This window comes from Rhinopithecus bieti, unplaced genomic scaffold (assembly GCF_001698545.2).
Source record: "Rhinopithecus bieti isolate Rb0 unplaced genomic scaffold, ASM169854v2 scaffold_5478, whole genome shotgun sequence".
Lineage (NCBI taxonomy): Eukaryota > Metazoa > Chordata > Mammalia > Primates > Cercopithecidae > Rhinopithecus > Rhinopithecus bieti.
The window spans coordinates 1296526-1320850 of NW_016805008.1; the positions used below are offsets into that span (position 1 = coordinate 1296526).

Sequence of the window (24325 nt, forward strand, 5' to 3'; positions counted from 1 at the left end):
AAAAACGAGTGCTAAAAGTCTAAAAGTACTCCAGGCGATCACAACTGTCAGAACGTTAATTTTCTTCTAACCAGGATAGGAAATGTGGGTTTTGTTTATTTTTCAATCATAAGGGAAGGGGAGTACGAGGCAAGACTACAGGAGGAAGGTGATGAATGTTTATCATGCAACATAGATACAACAGTAATAAACCCCCATTCAAGGGCTGGCCCATTGGCCTGATGGTGACACACATTTTGTTGCCATGCAGGAGACTCATAGTTCAAATTTCAATCTTGCTTTTTCATGCCCCAGATCAGAAAAGAAGTGAAGAAACACTGTAGATTTTTGCCTTCAAATCAGAGGAAGGGAATACATATGTTACAACCATAGCTATTTTTGCTGAAAAGTGTGAACAAAGTGCTCTGAGAACACGTCTGGCTCCTTCCTGCAACTGGTGCTACCGTGTCACTAGACCATGTTCAAAGAGGAGAAAAGGTGCTACATCTTGTACAGCAGAAGCAAGTAACAGCAGGACAAGACAGAGTTTCAAGGGGTTATGTGAATAAAAGGAAAACATATCCATCAATAAAAGTACCCTAAATCTGGGAAGGACCTGTTACACTGTTTGTGGAAGGGGAAATGTGGGAATGGCAACCCCCAAGAATGAGGACCACTATCTCCATCAATATCACGTCATACAGAGATGGCATACAAGATGCTCCCAACCAAATTCCTGCCTGTACTTGATTTATTATTCCCTTGACCCAGAAGTGGCGGACACATCTCAGCTAATGCCATACTGCCATAACTGCCCAAAGCTGCTGTGAACCTGAGTTGGCAAAGGTTTGATGGAAGCCACTGGTTTTCATAGTGATCTCTGGGTAATCACCAGGGCAGTGCTAAGTAGTTATCACCCTGAACCAATTTAAACTGGTTACCTAGAGACCAGAGGCCCTAGGATCTGAAAGGCATCATTCTTGGAAATTGTCCATTTTACTTTTGCCCCTAATTGATGAAAAATAACAACAAAAAACTGGATCTCAATTGGGCAAACAACAAAGATCATAATTATTTTATTAACTAAATTACAGCTGCTTTGAATAAAAACTTAACTAACAATCACATAAGGGTCTCATAGGTGACAACCAGTTACTTTTCTTGTTTCTTCTCCCCAACAGTGAATCATCAAGGCCATGGTGCTTAAACACAAGTGTATTCCTTTCACGTCTTACTACTCTCCAAATCGGAGTCCATCACTTCACTTCAGTTATTCTGGAAAATTGAAAAATGAACATATAATCACTATTGGTGTCTATTTTCTATCCATTAAAAAGTTGATGCATTAAAAAATAGTTTCAGATATATAGTATCTAAAATTAAGAAAATACATCTGCAAAGGTCAGAGACAGAAACCAGGCGAATCATAGCCTTTTAATTTCAGTAAGAAAAGGCCAATGCCAAATCAAAGTAAAAGTCAACACAGTCTGATTATCTCTGTTTGCTCGGTTGGCTGAGGAAAAGCCAAGAGATGTTGATTTTTCAAAGCAAAAGACATTGATCCTAGAATAATATTCTATAATATTCACTTTGGATCTCCACCATTCATTTAATGTAAGTAAAATAAACATCTGATCAGCTGTAGATGAAAGAGAAGAACGGTCCTGACTCTGATCCCTAGGAAGCACCTTGAACCTCATTCATTGACAAGGCAGACACACTGTGAGCAATGAGCAGCTGTCAGTGGGAAGGACCCACCAGACAGACATTTTAAAAACAAATGCTGATCAGGTGAATATTAGCAAAATTAAGGGAATCTTGAAGATCATCGTAGACTTCATCACAAATATTCAAGGCAAAACTGATTTACAATATTTCCTGATGCAGTAGTTTAAAAAAGTCACATCTTAAGAGAAATTAACAAAAGAAGAGGCGCTCAAGATTCTTAGATTGCTTTCCTGAAAATGGAGAAAAGTTTAGTTTCTTCATACGACTACAGAACAATGACACTAACAAGGAAAAGGAAAGGACATAGAAATAAAAAAAAAAAAAAAAAAGGACATCAGAATGTAAACATGGACAAACCATGCCACAATTCCTGGAACAAACCATGCCATGCCACAGTTACTGGAACAAACCATGCCACAATTCCTGGTACCAGTTGTTTTTTGTTTTTTTAATGTCTTTTAGTTTATTCCTGTGAATTTATTCCTTGAAGTCTTTTTTAGGAGGGTAATGGCTTACATAACAAAACATGCTTTTAAAGGCTGTGACACAAACGTACAAAAGTAGGATCATTCTGTGACTCCATTTTGAATATACATGGTTTTAAACTTTGTTCACCAATGCATGAAGTGTTTTTAATCTTATGCGAATATTAACGGTACGTGGGGGAATATAGCTTCCTGAGTTAAATGCTGCACTTTGCTACAGAAGTGGGCAGGTAAGGTCACAGACTTTAAACAGTAAAATATAAAGCAAACTATTTACATGACCGAGGAGTGATTATAAATATCAAAGGTAAGAAGATGTTTTGATAAGAAAAACGTAAACATAGTTACTAAATGCCAACAAAACTGAGGAATCATAATATGTTAAGGTAAAACCAAAATGAATGCTTGTAGCACTCAATATCTCAAACGTATTAATCTTTAAGAACAAATATATGTCTTTGAAATATTCTGTAAAGATTAGAAATTATTAGCTCAGAGTCCTTAAAAAAAAAAAAAGCAGCAGCAGCAGCAGCAAAAACTGAGGACAAAACATCTCTCTTTCTCTCTCTCTCGCTCTTTAATCATCTCCCAAAATGTTAGAACCAAGCTCCTGATTGGAAAAGCAGAGATGTTAAGTCCTCATGGGTTAAATGCAACAAAATCACCAACACAAGCAAAAAAGAAACTTTGTCAAAATGATAAAGATCTGTGCCAGATTATTTACGTGCCTTATAAAAGGCATTTTACAGTCACCAGACACTGAATCTGAAAAACGTTTTACAAAAAGTGGTAATTTCTCTTTGCTGAGAGCCATATGACTGGAGTCTGATTCGTGACACCCTACAGCTTTTATAGTAGTAGTTTTGCAATTTTTAGTGAAGTAGTTTTAAGTTGTATACACCAAGAAATGTGAACCTTTATTATCTGACAGTGTCCCTTTTACTAAAAAAGAGCCACATTTTCAAGAAGCTTTTTTGTTTTTCAATGTCCGTGTTTTAACTGATCTATAATTATTAAGTGCAGTTTATACTTACCGTCATTCATCATTCCTTTTGATTCTTTGAATGCTAGGGATTAGTAACAAGCCAAGCAGGCAGTTAGTAAGGTTCCACAATTGGAAATCATTTCTAAATCAACAAATATGCCATGATATGCTAACTAGTCTACAACTCTACAGCCAAATTAATTGTAAAGCTATCATTTTATTATGTTGCCTTTTTGTGGATCATACCCACAGCATTCACAAAGGAAACAGACTTAGCAGGGAAATCAGATCTAGGTTTACAAAGAAAGGAAATGAGATGTTTTGGTCTCACTCTGTGGCAACAGCGTGTATCTTTTTAAAACGTGTAAATCAGAAATTGGAAGTAATTGGGATCCTTCTCTACTAGGGGGTGTCATGCTTCATCTCAGCCAGTACCAAAAGGCAACGATCTCCTTGCCCATATAGCACTTGGCTAAGGTAAGCAACTACTTAGACACAGAATAGTGCATTTTTCCCAGAGGTGAGAATATTATAAAATATTCATAATTCTTTTTTTTTTTTTTTGAGACGGAGTCTTGCTCTGTCGCCAGGCTGGAGTGCAGTGGCACGATCTCGACTCACTGCAACCTCCACATTCTGGGTTCAAGCAATTCTCCTGCCTCAGCCTCCTGAGTAGCTGGGACTACAGGCGCGTGCCACCATGCCCAGCTAATTTTTGTATTTTCAGTAGAGACAGGGTTTCAACATGTTGGCCAGGATGGTCTCAATCTCTTGACCTCGTGATCTGTCCGCCTCGGTCTCCCAAGGTGCTGGGATTACAGGTGTGAGCCACCGTGCCCAGCCAATAATTCTTGATGAATAATCAAGAGTAGAGATGCCAAGGCAAGAGGAAAAGAGGGAAAAAACCCTATATTCTTCCTAAGGCATAGACGGGGCATTCTACTGTTTTGCGGGCCAGTTCAAATTATGATCTGGTAAGGGATTAAGAGTGAAATAACCACATACCATTAAGGGGTTCCTCTACAGCTTTCTGAAAAATATTTAAAATATATTTACATAAAAATATAATTTATGTGATGTCCTTTTATAGTAAAACTTATATATGCTAATATTTAAACTATGTAGTAAGCAGTAAATCCTATAGTCAAAAAAAAAAAAAACAACATGAAATAAGGCTATAAATGTTAAAGCAAAGCTTGCCAAGTCCGGTTAATAGTTTAATAATAATTGTATTATTCTCTTAATATTATTTTTCTCAACAGAATTTCCCACTTCACCACTCTCAGCTCAAGAAATTCTAACTTCTAAAACTATTAAAGTGCAAGCATAAATAGCAACAAGAGAATAAATAATACAGTGAAAAGGTGGAAGCAAAACAGAATCATCTTCAAGTATTGCAAATTGCGCTCAGTAACCACGAAAGAAAACGTGTTAGGATTTACAGGTCTGGTTAAGTTGCTGGCCTTTTGTGACCAACGTAGCTATGGCACCAATTCTTCTAGAATATACGCCTGTGGTAGACACACATAGCCGCCCTGCCTGCCCTTTAGGCACACTGAGGCTTGTCAGACTTAGAAGCACATGTGACCTCTACCTCTGGCCACAGACAGAAGACTCTCTTTGGCATTCCAGATAAATCTATCATCACTCCGTAAAAGGAAGCTAAGTACAATATAATCCTTTCCAGAGCTTATCTCCACAAAATAGCCGTTGGGCCTGTCACCGTGATAAGTCTATGTTTTTAAACATGCTTTTCTCTTCATTTATGCCCTCCTAAAATTACTCCTTTCTTGGAATTTTCTCAGATGGCTAATAACGTATCTAAGGTACAATGAAACCTTAAGCACGGTTTTAAGCGAAAAAATGTGTAAAACATTTGTATGGGAGGGGATCGAATCATAACTCCAAATAGATGTTTTCAGCAATATTTACATTTACTTTTATAATTATCATTTTTAATGATGTCAATTTAGTATGAATTTCTCCTCATTTTTAAGCCTGAAATTGTCATTCTGTGTATGTACATCCAATGAATCCAACAGGTAAGGTGATATATTGGAATCAGCTTCCTTCTGATTGCAGAGATAATATAGCCATTATTCCTACTTTGCAGTTCTGGGTGTGAGAAGTCAGTACAATCTTAAGAAATCATGTGTTCCATCCCATTGATACTAAAATGACCAAACACAGGTTTTAAAATAGAACTGGGCCCATTCATGCAGAGGTCATGCAATGACTTCAAACTTCTCTTAATTTGATGTGACACTAAACAGATAGCAAAATATCTCAATTACCAATTTCCTCAGTCTAATCCCTCAAATGATCATTCACAATTCATTTAATAAACATTAACTTACCCTAGGAGGTTGTATAGTCTTCTGATTGGAAGCTGATATAAATAACAAATAAGAATATAAATTTAATAAATGAAATAAACTAAGGCATTTGGTAATGTTTAATTTTAAGATAAAATGCTCAGGGCTAAAACTAAAGGTGCCAGAGATGTTAATGAAAGAGTTCCAGCTCTGTCTATTCAAACATGCTGAATATTCTTGATTATATATACTGATTTGAAAAATGAAGCAAATAACCCACCTACATCAAATAATAAACACATTCTCTCATTTGTTAAAGCCATCTTTCCCCCAAATCAGCCACTTGTTACACTGGTTGGTGGGAAAATGCTGTCACCAACATCCCCCCACTGTGGCTGCTCCATCCTCCCTCCTCTGTCTACCCAGTGTGGACAGAATGTGCCAGAATTTGTCCCCACTACTCCATCTCCCGTAGCTCACTGCTCCTGTTTCTTACTGCTCAGTCTCTTTCTTCACACCACTCCCTGGGTCTTTCCAGTTTCAAAGCTCCAAAGAGCTAACAAACTAAAGAAAATACTCAGATCGCTCTGAGTATTCCTGTATGTATTTCTTCTTAGCTTTCTGACTCGCCTTTTTCACTGCTTCTAAATGGATTCATTAATGAAGTTGAAGGAATATAGGACATGAGCAAAGTGACGAAAGGGAAAAGAATACCCTAGTTGGGTAGGGAAGAAGAGATAGCTTTCTTATTAAAAAAAAAACAAATGAGAAGGCCGGCCGTGGTGGCTCATACCTGTAATCCCAGCACTTTGGGAGGCCAAGGCAAATAGATTGCTTGAGCTCAGGCATTCAAGACCAGCCTGGGCAACATGATGTAACCCCGTCTCTACCAAAAATACAAAAATTAGCTGGCGTGGTGGTGCATGCCTATAGCCCCAGCTGCATGGGAGGCTGAGGTGGGAGGATCTCCCTCGGCCTGGCAGGCAGAGGCTGCAGTGAGCTGGGGTCGCGCCACTGCACTCCAGCCTGGGTGACAGAGTGAGACTCTGTCTCAAAAATAAAAGAACCCAAAAAACCAAATAAATACAGAATTAGAATCCTACAGATGGAAAAGCGTCAAACAGAAACATGCCATGAACCACTCAGCAGGAGGGGGATCCTACTGAACAGAGAGGTCCATTCCACTGAGACCTGGGCTGGATGACAGCATTGGATTTTCTCATCAGCAGATCGAGGCACACCTCCAGGACTGCTCTGTGTTCCTTACTATTTATTTACCACCACTGCACACTTGTACTCTGTTAAGCTTCTGAAGCTGGCAGGGAAAAGGGCAGGTCCTGACCCAAGGAAAGCCAATCTGTGAGCCAGCCAAAAGCTGGTGAGTCTTTCTCCAACAGGAAAAATGGCAAAGGACTGGACTGACAAGTTTCTCCCCACCACTGGACTCTAAGGAGAAACAGAAAAAAGACCAGAAAGTTGGTGATGGGAAGGGAAAGTGAAAAAGAAACAGAAAGGAGGCAAGGACGAGCTCAAAGCTGTAGGTAAGAAAAGCTGTCTGTGAGAAGGCATGAATAGGATGAAAAACGGGGGCATAAAGGAGAGGGTGAGCTAGCTGGCTAATAGGCAAAGAATCAAAGACAGAGGAACTCAGGAACTATAACTGACAGGAGCATCACCTTACTCTCGCGGCTGAGAGGGCAACACGATGCTTCAGCTCTTTGAGATGGAATGGATCTTTCCAATTCCTAGACTACATACTGTCCCACCCCTGTGAGGCCCAGTTATGTACCTGAGCTCACAGGAGTCCAGTCTCCGTTAGTGCCATGGGTGGCTTTAAATAGACCTCCCTTACTGTGGAGGAACCTGGGGGAGTGATCTGGTCCTTGCATCCAAACAAGGAGCCAACCTCTTTTTAAAGTAGAACGGGGTAAAATGGGTTGGGATGCACTACATTTAGCAGCTTCCCCAATAAACCAATTAGAAATACAGAGCTTTATTTGGGAACATCAAGATAGTTACATGTATATACAACTGAACTTCAATGAAACCATGCCTTATATCTATGTTCTACAAAGAAAAAGAGAACTAAACAGCTACCTAAATTTCTGATGATAATATGAAAGGTCACAGATACGGTTTTAGAGTTACATTTTTGAGCTCATAAATTTACTTATCAGAATAAACGTTGCCAGGTGTGGTGGCACATGCCTGTAGTCCCAGCTACTTGGGAGGCTGAGGTGGGAGCATAGATTGAGCCCAGGAGCTTAAGGCCAGCCTGGTCAACATAATGAGACCCTGTCTCTAAAAACAAAACAAAACAAAATAGAATATTGCTAACTGCCAAGTAACTCCTTTTCTTCCCTAATAATGTGTAAAGAATAGTTTCTAGTTCTAAATCTCACATCCAAGGGTTGTCACATTTGGCTGGCCCATTCTGAAAAAAGAGATTTATGAAGAACGGTACTTCAAAGGGACATCAGTCAGTTGTGATCCCTCTAAATATTATAAAACCAAATAGTGTAGAAGTTAATTTCACCTGAGTTAATTCTCTCCAATATGGATATAACCCATGTGACAAAAGAATTATTATGATTAAGCTGCTGCTACCATGAGCCTAAGACACTGACAGCCATATACATATATTTTTTAACCACAAGCCTTAAGCATTCCATACGAGCTTACTTGCAGTGCTTCTTGATTTGTTCTTCTCTCCCTGAAACATCTGACTCCATGCCATAAATATATTTCCAGGGTTTAAATTTTTCAAAAACATTTTTTCTATTGATACCAAATTTACCTCTCAAATGGAACAAGAAAATATCTGAATTTATACCTATACATAGATATAAATTCTACATATACATTCTGCATCTGCATCATTCTAAAATGTCTGGGATGTTGTGGTAAATATGGTTCTTACTGCTACTAGACTGATCTGTATCAAAACACTCTATGCCCTTATATTGAACTAACTGGTAATAGCTTTAAAAATGAGAAAGTATTGACCCTTATAATTATATAAACGTTCTCTACAAACAACAAGCCCAACTTTAGTGAGTTTGGTTAGTTGCTTGTAATCTTTTCTATGCTTTCACATTAAGTTATTGTGCCCAGTCCTTTGTCTCATCTTATAAAATTAAAATGCTTCCAATAAAAGAAAAAAACCCAACAGTTAAAAAAATTTAAAAATAGAAAGTGAAAGTCACTTTCACAGAAAGTTGTAGAAAGTGAAAGGCCTACTCTTTAAAATAACAAGGCTACAAATTTAAAGTTGGAAATAATAAAAATTATAAAAGTTAAAAAATCTCATAGTGACATTAACTTCTTCTTGAAGAGAAAGCTTGGATTTTTAACTATCTGAGGATTTTATTGCATTTAAATCAAAACACAATCATTAGCGTTTTCTAAAATAGAACACATGCAATGAGTAAAAATTGTTTTGGAGACACTTAAAATTTTAACTTCCTAATACAAACGCTCAAATTTGCAACCTAAATGTAACATAGATTCAGATTTACACAGTCAGATTATATAAGCAAACCATATTAATGTTCCTCCTAGTCTACCACATTATCTAAAGAGCAACTTTCCTGTACCTTGTCTCTTCTTGTCTTTCAACTGACCGTAGGTGTTCCTCTGAACTCTGGCATCAGACAAGTTGATTTAAAAAGTTAACTTAGGATACTATCAATAAAATTAGGACACTATCAATAAGATTGCACTAAATTTTAAACATATAGCATACATTTTAGCATATAGTATACTTATATGCTAACCTATGACAAAGAAAAAATAATTTGGGGTACTTGTCAGGATTTCAGTCATTTTAATTTTAATGTCAGAACAGTGACAGGTACAGTAGAGTGGTTTCACAGGCTTGGAAGAATGTAAGTGATGGAGAAGGCAGGAGAGTGAGGTTAAGGAGGTGGCAGATAGACAATGCTTAGCTCCACTTGAGGCATTGTCACTAGACCTGCTAGCAATTGTACTGAAGATCATTCTGTGCTAGATACGGAAGGCATGGGGTGGCATGGGAGTAAAAGGGAGGACAACCCAGATAGTGAGGAAAAAATAAGAGCGTGCTGCCCATCAGCCAAAGGTATCTAATACTAATTCACCAGAGTTGTATGGATACTGCAAATCACACACTATTCTCAGGCATTCATGGGGAGCAACAAAACCAGGAGTGTCATCTTCCAGAACCAGACACATGGTGATTGGAAGATGTAGCAAAAATAGAATATGCACCAACATTCAAGATGTTCACTGTAGCTACCACATGGATTCCATTCTGCTTTAGATGTCTCCATTGTATTTTATGGCATTATGTGGTATAAAATTAGAAAATTTCATTGAGCAACAACTAAGACTTATGAACTCATATGCTAAAGATAGGCAGATTTTGGTTAAGTATTTTAATTATCTAATAAGCATTAATTAAAGAAAGACACAGAATATATGACAGAATTGAATTCAATTACTAATTACCAAGAACCAAAAGTTCAGAAATAAAGGTAAAAAATTTTTCGGAAACTATATGTGAGTCTATGGGAAATTATTTGACTGTAACCAATTCAAGTTTTGTATTAGTTTTTAGACACACATACCAGCAAAACATTTTACCTACATGCAAAGGCAGAAACACTATTTTTTACTCCCTTAATTTATAACTTTGGTTATTTTGATAGGTGGCTAAAAGTTATGTTTTATTCATAAAAAATATTAATTTTTTTTTTAAAAAAAGGGGAAACTAAGGATGTAAATTACATCTATTGGGAACATTCTTAGCTTTTAGGGTAAGATACCATTAGTTTCAGGCACAATTAAAAATTACTCTCTCCTGTGGGCACATATCTCAATAAAAATAAGAATTTATGTAGAAACATTACTTGAAAATTGGCAGATTAAATATAAAAGAAACAATGAAGTAAATTCCATACTTATTAATAATTGATTTTAAAAGGAGTAAGTCTAAATTTTGAAACTCGATGTTTTCATAATTTGGTTTTGACTAGAACTGTTTTAAAGTCATGCATTAGAGGTCACTGTCCTTTAAATGAACAAAACTGATAGATTGTGAATCTTAATTCCTGCCTAGGGGTGTCTATGTCTGCAAGAAAAAGAGCAAGTGATAAACAAACAGGTCTCTGCAGGAGAGCTCTATCACAGAAACACTGCAACAATTAAAACTCCTATTCTATTACTTAACATGGATCCTCAAAGATCGCTCCCCTTTTACGTAGTATAAAAAGATACACATTCTAATAGATAAAGCGATTTTCTTTAAACTAGTTTGAAAACCAAACTTTTCATTAATCCTATATGTCTTCCACCCTCTTTAATTACCCTCAAATCATTCCAATTGTATTTTCTGATTTTTGGTCCTAAACTGGAAGAACTAACTAAAACTCTTATATGTCTTCTACCCTCTTTAATTAACCTCAAATCACTCCAACTGTATTTTCACATTTTTGGTCCTAAGCTGGAAGAACAAACTAAAAAGCATTTTCTAAGTGATATATCTGAAATTACTGGCATAGGTTAATGAAAATAAGATTGACTTACCCACAAATTTCATATAAACTAGTCCAAGTAATTGTGCTAGAGCTAAGATACTCAAACCTGAAATCAGAAGAGGGCCATGCATTGGTATACACGCTGTAAAAACAAATAAGATTCTGTATTAGAAAAGCAGATGAAACAGCTTATTAAAAAACAGTAATAATCCCAAGTTTTAAAGAGTTATTCTAATGATCAAAAAACAAAAAGTATCCATATGTTTATTAACTTAACCAGTAAAATGACTCAAAATTATTATAAGAACAAAGCCCGCCTTTGCATAACACATACCTTATCATATCAAGAAATGGGAACTAGTGTTTCAAGTCTAGGGCTCCAACCAGTTTGAGCCCAGTTATTTTAAAAGTTCTTCCACAAATACAGGCATATCAGTTTGCATGCTAGAACAATCAGCCACCAAGTCATAGATACAGCTAATATCTTTGTAGCAAGGAGGAAAGCACTACTACCACTGGGGTAAATTGGAAGTTTAAAAAGAGAAGCTCAGAATGCTAAATGCTGTCAAGTATATGAATAAACAAAAACCCTTATTTATTGGTGGTGATAATACAAAATGGTACAGCCATTTTGATACAGAGAGTTTGGCAGTTTATTACAACATACTCTTAACATACAGTCCAGTAATTGCACTCCTTGGTATTTGCTCAAATTGAATTGAAAACTTATGTCCACACAAAAATATGTATTTGAATGTATTTTCCACTCAACTTTGCCATGAACCAAAAACTGCAATAAAAAAAAAATCAAGTCTATATATTTTAAAACGAGAGAAAGAAAAGAAGAAAAGGAAGAAGAGCTCTGTCCAGGAGTAACCCAAATTAGGTCTACAGAAAGATGACTCTTACCCGCAATACAGAGACTCAGTCCAACCACAGCGAGGATATAGGCTATCACCTGAATAACCAATATGGCAATGACGAAGGAGGTTAATCCAATCGCTGGAGGAAGCAAAAGGATGTAACAGAAGTGTGTCAAGAGTATTTAAAAAGCAATCACCTCCACTTGCATTTGGTATAATCAGGGATCTCCTAAGACCAAAGACTGACTCTGGAGTTCATTGTCTGATGGTAGATGTTAGCTCAGTGATCTAACCATTCCACACAAGTAGTCAGCTCCAAATTCACACATTCAGCAGCCTTTAATTTTCACAGTCAGCTAAGCTGGACTGGAAGTTTTTACCCTGAATCTTAGAACAATGCTGCTTTTACCACACTCGTGCATTTTACAATATGAACGGCTATTATGAATGGCTTCTCCACATGCACACAGAATTGCTCTTGCTGAGAGAACCATTATGCAAATACGTGACTGTAAACATCATGCTCTCTATCTCTAGATCCGTCATTTTATAACAAACTAATACCTTTCCAATGTACAACAAGCCAGAGATAGGCTCTAAGACCAAGTGTTAAATGTGACTCTTTAATTGTAATAACTAAATATGGTAGTGATCTACTTTCAAAATGCGGTGTAAATGATACTGATTATAGTTTGGATATCCATACCATCTTTTAAAACTACAGTATTAAGGTTTGCTAATAATTAAAACAAGTTTCTACTATTTGTGATTCATAATTCCATTTTATAGAACCAGTCTTCTTAATACAGAAGCAGAAGCTTAGCAAAAGAAGAGAAAGACTGTTTAGCATCCACTTATAACTTCAAAAAACTGAAATTAGAATATGAAAATAATCATTAAGAAATGATATGGCATAATTTAAAATTATGCTGATTGGCATCAAATACACACGAAAATCACTTTTTACAAAATAGCTAACCTAGAATAAACTTAAAGTTAATATGAATGGGAAAAGTCACTAAGAATAGCATGAAAAATCTTTTAATAAACCAACTCTTATTGAGTTGTAAAAAAACTATGAGTATTTTCACCAAAACTACTGTTTTGTAAATGAAAAAGGTAGGCAAAGTCATACTGTAACAACAAATACTCACCTGTACTAAACACATAGTAGTGAAGTAATATTAATATCCCTGTAGAAGTCACAATTAAACCAAGGCCAGTAGCATTCTTTAATGAATATTCACCTGTCAATAAATAAAACATTTAAAATATTTTCCTGCATACTTTTAAATGTACTAATCTAAATTCTACGCTTAACAACTGTGAAAATTTAAAAAATATACGTTTCCCTGAAAACCTCACACAAAATTAGTGACTATTTTTTCATTAAGACCAAACTTAAGACATCTAAATCTCAACATTGAAGTTTCAATATGCTGAAACCTTGAATTGGCTCTGCCTCCTTCTTAACTAGCTTACAGAATTCCAGATGAGAAACTGTGTATTCATCATTCACCGTTCCCTTCATTTGCTGTGTTCAGTATGTCCCAAAGTCAACTCAACTGTTCTTTCAAGTTGTCTTCTGAATCCACCTCCTTCCTCCCGTTGTCTTCACTAACTTCAGATACCAACAGAGCTGCCAAGCCCAGGTTCCTAAGCATTACATTTGTACTGCATTCTTCTCCAGAAACGATGGTGTGCTATAGCTATCAGGTGGAGTCCCAGCCTTCCTTTGCTTTTCTTTATATGTGCTACATATCCTCATTTCCCACTCACATTCCCATCCTCCAAATGCAACTGCCAATTTCCACCTTCATTCCACTTTCATGTCTTGGCCAATGGAGTTTGTCTCTGTAGTGAGTTGAATGATGGCCCTAAAGTTATTTCTACCTCCTAATCTCCAAAACCTGTGAATATTACCTAATAAAGCAAAAGAGTGAATACTGCATTATATGGCAAAAGATATGATGAAGTTAAGGATCTGAAAGGAGGAGCTTACCCTGGATTATATGAGTGGGCTCTAATTCCAGTGACAAATGTGCTCGTAAGAGAGAGGCTGAGGGAGATTTAACAAAAACACAGAGGCAAAGACATAGAGGAAGGAGAAGGCAATGTGACCAGAGAGGCAGAGGGTGGAGTTATGCTGTCGCAACTAAGGAATAATAAACACTCTCATTCTTTAGCAAATTCCAGAAGCTAGAAGAGGCAAGAAATGGATTCTTCCCTAGAGCCTTGAGAGGGAGTATCGCCCTGATGACATCCTGATTTCAGACTTATGGCCTCCAGCGTGGAGAGGGAATTGCTATTGTTTAAGCCACCCAGTTTGCAGTCATCTGTTCCAACAGCCCTAGGAAACTAATGCAGCCCTCCTTACCTTGGAATGCACTCATTTACCGCCTGTGTTCCTGCCTAGGAACTGCACATCTTACCTGGGACGAAAAGAATGGCTCCAACAATGACAATGACAGTGATCATTAGTCCAGCAACAAGTAAAGCAATCGTTTTCTCATCCATACCACCGGATCTATATTTAAGTGCTTAAAAAAGAAAAAAAAAGAATTACATGAACTCAATCACAAGTGAAGCCATTTTAATAACTTATACAGAGACAAAGTGACAAAAGTACTATAACGTAATAACTTCTGAGGAACAACTCCTTCATATCATCAAGTCACCTCACATCTTTCACAAGCAAATGGATACTGTCATGGCAATATAAATATGGATGGTGAATTTATAGGTGACACTTTATTTTCCTACACTAACAAATGAAGTTCTATACATCAGTCTTTCTCGGTCGATGTATTACTAATATCTTGAGCTAGATAAGTTTTCTGGGGGAGGGGGGACACTGCTCTGCATAATATAGAATGTTTAGGAGCATCCTTGGCCTGTACATACTAGATGCTAGTAACTAGATGCCAGTTATGTCAATCAAACTGTTTTCAGACATTGTCAATGTCCCCTGATGAGCAAAACCACTCCAGACTGAAAACACAACACTGAGGTACATAATACTAATGGGAAATAACAGGTTAATTAACAATATTGAGAAAAAGAGAATTTTGTTCTACCTTATATAAAATTAGTAAACCATCTGGAAATCTAGTTATTTTGTTTTGAAAAAAATGACAGAATAAAACTGGGCAAATTACACCCTTGTGAAATCCTGATGAAGAAAAAAAGCTTAAATTGTTCAAGTAAAATATTTTAATAGAAACAAACTGCAAAGACTCACAGGATTCATGATACATGTTACTGTTTCTGCTGCTAGCTCTACTGTCATGTATCTCATACCTCCTCTGAAAGACGAATGGAATAGATCAATCTGCAAATATTAGTTCTTTTACTATATATGAATCTTTTAAATTTTGGTTAACATTGATTTTTTCACTAAGGAAGTTGTTTAAGGTAACCTAAAAGCAAACTGAGTAGCAGAAAGAAACTGTGTGTGACTGAAATGCTTCTGTGTGTTATTCACATAGAGATATTCTCCATGCCAGTAATCAATGGGTGACTGTCATGAAGGGAAAAATATTTTAAATGTTACATTTAGCATTTAGGTTTTTTCTTCTGCAGTGACAAACATTAAATAAAGTAAAAGCAATAAATAAGCCCCTAAATGATCGTGATAAAAATCTATGTTTAAGGTATATGACAGGTACCTAAATATTTTTGGAATTTCTATCTACCCATACTTTATAACCTCAATTTTAGTCTCTTTATGGGGAGATAAGTCCTAAGCAATAAATAACCAATAGAGAACCCATATTAATCAGAAAACATCCTATAGCAAGTTCCCTAAGTTTTTATTTGATTCGTTACTTCTGCCCAGCCCTGGGATTTATGTGCCTAATAGTCATAGCCTTGCCTTCTTATAAGGCACAGAGTTTTTACAGCTTCCCTATTTTCTAGGCTAAAATGCTGGCTAGAATGAAACTGAGTGTGTAAGTCACAAAAGGCGCACACACAGAAAAAGGAACTTTCTCTAGACATATGTCACATTTTCCATTTTAACCCCATATATATTGTGATCTAAATACAGCTTGAAGGTTCTGCAAAGGATTATAAAATAGAAGCTGTTTCAAACGCACCTCACAATCAATCATTCATAAGAAACTCTTCCAGGTTTAAGTCAATGCATAAAAGAGCTACTAAGATCAAGCAACAAGAATCTGCCTTAGAGTACAGCATATTTTCATAGAAAAAGGTTGACTTACGTTCTTCTTCTATTTTCTTTTTTTTTTTTTGAGATAGAGTCTCTTGCTCCGTTACCCAGGCTGGAATGCAGTGACACAATCTCGGCTCACTGCAACCTCTGCCTCCCAGGTTCAAGTGACTCTCCTGCCTCAGCCTCCCGAGTAGCTAGGACTACAGGCACGTGCCACCACACCCTGCTAATTTTTGAATTTTTTTTTTTAGTACAGACAGGGTTTCACCATGTTGGCCAGGCTGATCTCCAGCTCCTGACCTCATGATCCGCCCGCCTCGGCCTCCCGAAGTGCTGGGATTACAGGCATGAGTCACTGCTCCCGGTAACTTTCATCCTTCTTAATAAAAATAAGAGTTTGAATCTCATATAAAATTTATCCTCTTTAGGCTTAGAAGAGCTGTTATAGGAGAAAACAGTGCGAACAATAGCAACAAAAATAAAACACCACAAAATACTACCATAGACAGGGTTCTATCATAAAATGGTCTGTCTCCCTTTGACTATAAGTACACTATATATTGGAAGTAGCTTTGGTGCCTGTTGATTAGTTCAACTACTACTTGTTTTCCAGGCCACCTTAACCTTTTCCTTAAATTAAGCAGCCATTTCTAACAAATACACACATTGAGGATCCCAAGTGTGAAAAAATCTGAAATCCAAAACACTCTGGTCCCAGGACGGACACTCCACCGGTCTCTGTGGGGTGTACCTAAGTAACCACAGGCAATGAAAGAGGATTTCCAGGTTTTCTTCAGTGAATCTTCAGAAAGTTTCTTTTGGCTCATTTTCTTTGCTCGCATAGCCACATTTCAGCAGGTACCATGGCAAATGTGGGGTAGGTATCTTGTTGCTAGCCCAGTCGTCAAATTTCTCAGTGCAGCAAAAGGGCAAGGAATTTGATATAATAGATACCATAGAACCCAATAACCTCAAGGATCTTATTGATCTTTTCTTATCCTTCAATAAGTGGATTTATCCTTATTTACTGCATGTATCAAAACATTAAATGCAACAAAAAAATAAATTCAAGTAATTCTCCACCTAGTATTAAGACAAAAATAACTTAATGTGTTCTTAACAGGAGGCTCTTATCAAATTTCCTAGTATGATTTTCAGACTGCTTGGCAAGGCAATCTATGTAATTTTTAAAATCTGCGTGCTCTTAAGGATTCCCCTCAGCTACAACTACTGAAATCAATACACAAAATAAAGTACATGAGAAATAACAGTAGTTACACGCTTAACAAAAAATTTATAACCTTAGTGCTTAGCCTGACACAGGAAAACCAAGTATCGGGGAGACAATATAACATTTTTGTGAACAAATTAGGTATTCTAAAATTTTCTTTTATATGTTCTATAAAATAATTAGTAACCAAAAGCAGCCTACTTCTCAGAAATCTGTTGGGTTGGTTCATTCATTTGTTCTACAAATATTTACTGTGTACCTACAATGTACCAGCCCCTTTTGCTAGTCTACATCAAGGAACAAGTAGAAGATTACTTAATTTGACAATAATTGATTGAGCACTATCAATCTGTATGACAATCACTATTCTCAATGCTGATGGTGAACATAAAAAGCAAACACAAGGCCTGCCTCCAAAGCCTTTACATTCTAATGGGTGAGTGTGTGTGTTTAAGGGCAGGAGAGTGTGAGTGATGAGTATGTTACTCCCAAAACTTCTTTCCCAGTTAAATAGATGGCGAAGGCCTACTCTAGTCTAAGAAAATTCCTTTATGCATTTAATCTTTCAAATTCATTCAGATGAAGCAATGACATGTCCCTCTAGCCACCTGAGAAAACAGCTAATGTTATGGATGGACAAGAAGGTTTTCTGATTTTGTGACCGACAGACAGCACATATAAGATAAAATGCAGGTTGTGACTGATGAAATCTAATGAAATTACCAAGTCAACTTGGGGATAAAATCAAGTCTATCATGTTAAGTTTCCATGACACCCCAAAGACTGGATTTGACACACCCATATAGGCTCACACAGACTGCAGTCCATCCAACAAAACCCAAAACCTAAGAATTTAATGCCTGCCCAAAGACATGACATTTGGAGTGATTGGTAAGTAAGGAGAGAGACAGGAAGGCTTACCAGGCTGATGTGTATCAGACTAAGAATAAATCATAAAGAAAGATGGGTTTGATTTCATTATTATAGTGCTGTTTTCTGATAACTCTAGGAAAGTAATTTTAGAATCTTTTTTGTATCTGTTGAGCTGTAAATGAATATTGTTTTCAGTGCAGAATAAAGCACATCTGACACCTTTACACATAAAATTGCAATTTCATTTTTTAAATTATTTAAATTTAAATTGCTATTTTTCAAATATCTAATACACTTATTTAACACACACAAGCACACACAAATGAAAGCTTCTGAAACTGGTACTGGGAAAAAAATGAACATTAATACCATTATAAACTGGTTACTTGACAGAAGGCAAGTTAAATAATTTTATAATAAACTCCATACACTATCCAACTTGCTCTGATGAAACAATTTTGTCACAATGAATACTGACTAGACATCAGTCTATAGGATAGAGATAAAAGAGCCCAGGCTTTGTGCATCAAGTACTTTGAACATAAAAGATGAAAGAAGAGGATGTCCAACAGACCAAACTTCCTTTTTTTCATTATCAACTTTCCCTGCCTTGTGGATTTCACAATTTTAGAGTGTATGGAGAAAGTTGTGATGTCTGGATTTGGAAAAGGTCAAGGGATTTCTACAAAAGAGTAAAATGCTGAGCTATAGATTTGTTCAATTCCTCCTACAATAAAATCAGCACATAATCACATTAATAACAGAACGTGCTCATTATATGGACAGGACCAAGGGAAAGCACTGGGAGTTCAAGATTATTGAATAGAATTCACAGTAAGGGGCCAGGCACGTGGCTCACGACTGTAATCCCAGCACTTTGGGAGGCCAAGGCAGACGGATCATGAGGTTGGGAGTTCGAGACCAGCCTGGTCAATATGGTGAAACCCAGTCTCTACTAAAAATACAAAAATTAGTCAGGTGTGGTGGTGCACACCAGTAGCCTGTAGCTACTCGGGAGGCTGAGACAGAAGAAATGCTTGAACCCGGGAGGTGGAGGTTGCAGTGAGCCAAGACCAGGCCACTGCACTCCAGCCTGGGCGACAGAGAGAGACTCCATCTCAAAAAAATAAAATAAAAAGAATTCACAGTAAACATAATAACAAAGTCTCATTATCAGGGGCCATCAACCAGGTCACAGAATGATTCTTTGTGATAATATTTATTGTATATTTTACTTTCTTGGATGGAAATTTCCTAGTCCAAGTTAGGATATGTCTTCACTTTTTCAGAATAATTTTTCTAATCTATGAAGAGATTTCCTGTCCCATTACTTATTTTAAATATGCTTTCACGGCCGAATTACTTTCATTATTAAGCTGTCCTCAAGTCAAAACTCAAGGACTTAGGATCTCAAGGTAGTATAATGAGAACTTTTTTCCTTGAATTTTCTAACAATGATTTCTACAGGAACATCTACTCAAAGACATCTGAGCCATAACCAAAATCTCTGTGGAATAATTTTGAGTAGGGAGGGGAAAGTTGAAAAAAAATTAAAGATGCCTAGAATACACTATTTTAAATTTGGAATCAATTACAGCAGTCCTCACTTTGCACTATTCTGATAGGAATTCCAGTTACCATGGTTTAATCAAATAAATTCCTCACAAATAGTCCAAATTTCAATTACCACAATATATTAACTGAGTAACTGCATGAAGTACAACTTCACTGCTATTTCTTCAGTTCAAAAATAACTATGTAAACAGCAGATGCCCCATCATGATCAGTGGTCAATCATGTCACTTCTTTTGAAGACTGTTGGTGACTAGTCACTGTACATCTGATATTTAGGTCATGCACAGACAGCAAAGTATGGAGTTTTGTTACCTCCTTGTTTCCCAGTGATAAACCCATGTGACATTTTATAATGGAGAAATCAAAAGAGGAAACTAGGCAAGAACCATGAAAGAGTAAAGAAATAAAAACTGACAAATGCTGGGAGTGAAATTTGAATAGACCATAAACGGAATAAGAGAAGAAATAGCTGATTGTGGGAATGTTGACATTACTGCAATGCAAGAAACTCTAGAGACGAAGCCAGAAGAACTCAGCGAAGGTGGACTTACTGATATAAAAGAGGAAAGTGAGGAGGATGTAACAAAAAGAATAAAGATGTCCCAGAGGAAGTCACTGGCAATAAAATAAACTTTAAACATTCAAAAACATTAAAGGAATTCTTTCATGACATTGAGAGTGCAAAGGATAAAACGGTAGAAACTGACCAAACTTAGAAAGGGGTATGACAATTCACCACGCCATAGAGAAGATGCTTGCTCTGTATCCAAAGTTATACAAGAAGAACACACAAGTGTTGTTCAAACTACTCTTGATAACACACTTTCATTCTCAATGTTTCTAATGATTTAATTTACCACATACTAAATACTGGCTTTACTATTTTTCATTTCTCAATGTCATTGTTATTGATAATAACAGAGTTTTTAAGGTCTTAACAAAAAAAATTTTAAGGTCATGGAACAATACAATAATAGTTTTTCCCATTCATCGTGAAGATTGCTTTGCAGAGTTTCAGCTTACATGGTCATGTTTATGGTCTTGCAGTTTTGTGTGAAGCAAGTATTGTTTGTGTGAAGACACAGTTATAAAGGCAAAGAAAGAACAGACAGACCTATCTCAAAGAATTTCAAAATGTTAGCCAGTTCTTTACATACAGCTGGACCTTAATCCTGCAGGAACTGGAGCTGTAGGTGGACAGAACTTAAAATGATATCAAAGAGTGAGAAAGAAGAATCCTGCAAATCAGCCAGGAACTTAATTGTCAGTAGAGTGGCAAACTGAGTTGGTGTAGTTTTCAGAACACAAACAAAGCGTGTTAAATGCAATACTATCAGTTAAGGCTTGGTGTCTGATTCTAGCAATCTCAGAGTTGTTTGCTAAGCATAGAGATTCTGCATGAAAGTTCCTAAGTTAAAGCTAAGCTAAAGATGAAGGTATTCAGGAACATTTCCCTGTGAGAGGCCTTTATCTTTGAAACATGGTCCAGGGCTCACCAAGTCCTGGCTGGGCTCTGGGAGTTTAAGAGTCTTCTTGGGCTTCTTCCTCAGTAGGACCAATGGCATCCTGAGATATCATTCAAGATACAGCTCTGGTATAAAGAAACGCTTTCTCCTCAGAGTGAGCAAATGAGGGCATAACCTGCTGTCTTTACTGAAAGTTTAGCCCAGTAAAGGTCCAGGTTTTGTCTTGGACCACAAAGTCTCACATGCAGAGCTGGAGAAACCACTGAGAGTACAGACCTGTAGCCAAGTACAGACCATAAATGTTAATCAGGAAAAGCTAAAGAGAACTAGAAATCTATAAAATAAAAGTCATGGGTCTGAGTTATTATGAATGCTTTAGGGGCTTTACCATATTGGATTCTAAAAAACACACATCTAAGCAGGTGGAAAATAGAGATGCTTTTTGTTTCTATTTGGTGGAATGCTTAGGCCATCAACAGGAGGCACTAACAGAAAAGTTAGATGTGGATCCATGACTATCTCGAAGATGTGACAAAGCACAAGATGCACATACATACATGTCTCCCTCGCTGCAATGACTTAAATGTGGGTGCTACAAAGCCAGGGCAATATGCACGTCACACCCACATTTCAGGCATGTAGCTAGCTCGGTGCCCAGCAATCCGCAGGCACCCCATCACTAGGTATTTGCAGAGTAAGTAAACACATTAGGTCAACATTCTGCTCTCCTAATAAGTTTTAACTACTCAGTATTATGTGCTTAGATACAGGTTCACCCTTCATGGAAAGAAAATCCTCAAAATAAATGCAAAACGGGAAGGCAGCAGTACAGTGCAGTGGTACACAGTACTAGTTCAAATCCTAGTACTACCAGGAAACGGTTGGGTGATTGCGGGCAAATTGCCTAATCTATCTGTGCCTGTTTCTTATCTACAAAATGGGAATAACAACAGTGCCTATGCCCATAGAGTTCCTGGGAGAAATAAATGTCATTTCAGATATAGAGTACTTTGCACAGAACCTGTCATGCAGAGCAAGAGCTCCACAAATGGCTAGCTACTATTATTATCAACACCTTTAAACGTGAGCGCAGGCTGGGTGAATCATGTATAGACATACCTCTTCCATGCACATACACACACATCTACCTGTTTCAAGATGAGCCAAAACAAAAAATTCCCACCAAAATATTTCTTTAGGTTTATAAGCACGTTCCTTAAAATATGACTAGTATAAAAAATATAAAAAAAGAACATTCTACCTTACTAACATAAAAATTACAATTAAAATAAGATGCTTTTTCACCCATCGAATTAGCAGAGATTTTAGAGTTATAATACCAGAATTATAACTGAGGTGAAAGACAGGTATTCTCATCTGCAATAGTAGTTGATAGAAACGCTTCTGGAAAACATTTTGGCAGTACGTATCTAGAGTCTTAAAATATCTCTGCCATTTCCAGGCTTCATATCTTTAGCAGAGTTATTTTCATAGTATCAAAAAAATTGGAAACATCCTTAAAATCCATCAAGATGAGAGTTAAGTAAATTATAGTGCATTCACAAAAGTAGAACACAGGCAGCTATAACAAGATTTCTGAAGACACGGGGGAAAATCAGAATGTACAAGCATATAAGCTGTATGAGTCCATTTATGGTTACCTTTTAAAAAAAAATAACAAAAATGAATAGAAAAAGACAGCAAGGGAAACAGGAAATTCACTAGAATACACCAATAGTTTATTTCTAGGTTTGGGGACTACAGATGAGTTTTTTTTTTTTTTTCAATAACTTCCTACTTTGTATGAGGTGTTCTAAAGTGATATGTATTTTTTTTTAAGTCAGAAAAAATATTGTAAAGCTCATTTTGTAAAAATACAGCCAACAGTGCACACACTCACTCCTGGTATTTCACTAAAAATAATGTCACCAATGATAACATCTGGATCAGCAAACATCCATCAAGCCAAACTCAAAAAATCGCAGTATGTGAAATAATTTCATGATCTTTAAAAAAGGCTGTTTCCCTGCCCACGTCATATGACTTAGCACTTAAAAAGCCTGGCTCTGCCAATATGGTTAAAAGCTTTCCCTAATATCACTGATGTCAGAATAGGTCTTAATGCTATACCAGTCCTTTTCTTGATATAAAAAACTAAGAAATTCTAGGAAAATTTCAAAAAGAAGTCTAGACACTATCTTGAAAGTAAAAGTTATTCAATGTCTTGACAATTGCCACTGCCACTCCTTTCTCCCCCTTTTTCCCTTTCAGACAAAAGTTGAGAACATTTCTGAAATCACTGAGCATTTCCAGAATGCCATACATTGAGAAAACTGCTTAAAACATATAATCATTCAGTCATCTCCCTTCCATGTTTATACATCACCATAGATATACACAGCTTAAACTGCTGAGTAAAAGTAAAATTCATAAAATATACAACTGGGCAATCCACTGCAATATTTTGCTAGCTTTTGTATGTTTAAAGGTTGCAGAATAACTTAAATAAGCAGTATTTATTCCTTGCCTATATAAATGTTTACTGGTCTTCAGGATGCTACATGGAAAGAAGGAATAAATCTTGTATTTAAAAAGCTTAAAAGTTTAGACTGTCACCTCAGAACTTCATTAATTTTGTAAATTTTCTTTATCAAAATATGAAAATATGGTTGATTAAACATTAACCATAATACATATTACCTATCTGCCTAGTAATGACAATTCTACATTGTTGAAGCTAAATCTAGTGCAGCATCAAGGTCTGCCCTCAGAAGTCTGGTTATGTTACTATCATAGGAAAGCAAGGTCAGAGAACATAACTCTCTGGTGGCTGCTTCTTTAGAGGCTGCAGAACTGCACAGAGAGGATGACAAAACATGGTTCCACTGGACTTTTCCAAGGGTGAACACATGTACACAGAGAAATTCAAACTGGGAAAATAAAAAGAGGGGAATCTAAATGCTCCAAAGTATAACATCCTATCTCAAAACTAATGCAGGCTGTCACCACCTGTTTACCAAGTAACATAGTGTGTGTGTAGATGTTCTGTGACTATTAAAATGTGACATGAGTTTCAGGTGTTGTTACTAATATTCCCACTATCCATTCTTAAGAGATTAAAAAAAAAAAAAAACA

General features: G+C 36.7%; 1 protein-coding gene across 8 annotated transcripts in view; it reads right to left on the reverse strand.

Moving 5' to 3' along the window:
• Window positions 1-1022: 1022 nt before the first annotated feature.
• The window catches only part of CD47 (CD47 molecule), a 32752-nt gene continuing 9449 nt past the window's right edge, over window positions 1023-24325 (reverse strand). The window contains exons 5-13 of one of the 8 annotated variants that reach the window (XR_001885322.1): window positions 14304-14411; window positions 13026-13118; window positions 11918-12010; window positions 11058-11150; window positions 9089-9135; window positions 5535-5566; window positions 4183-4207; window positions 3227-3259; window positions 1023-1254 (exon numbers count right to left, since the gene is read on the reverse strand). Coding sequence is in view for 5 of the 8 variants with exons in the window: in XM_017870855.1 (XP_017726344.1) it covers window positions 1250-1254; window positions 3227-3259; window positions 4183-4207; window positions 5535-5566; window positions 11058-11150; window positions 11918-12010; window positions 13026-13118; window positions 14304-14411 (482 nt within the window). In the remaining 3 variants the exon portion in view is untranslated. Of the gene's footprint in view, window positions 1255-3226; window positions 3260-4182; window positions 4208-5534; window positions 5567-9088; window positions 9177-11057; window positions 11151-11917; window positions 12011-13025; window positions 13119-14303; window positions 14412-24325 lie in introns of those variants that run through there. The other 7 variants (XR_001885323.1, XM_017870855.1, XR_001885324.1 and 4 more) reach the window with 7 other exon arrangements.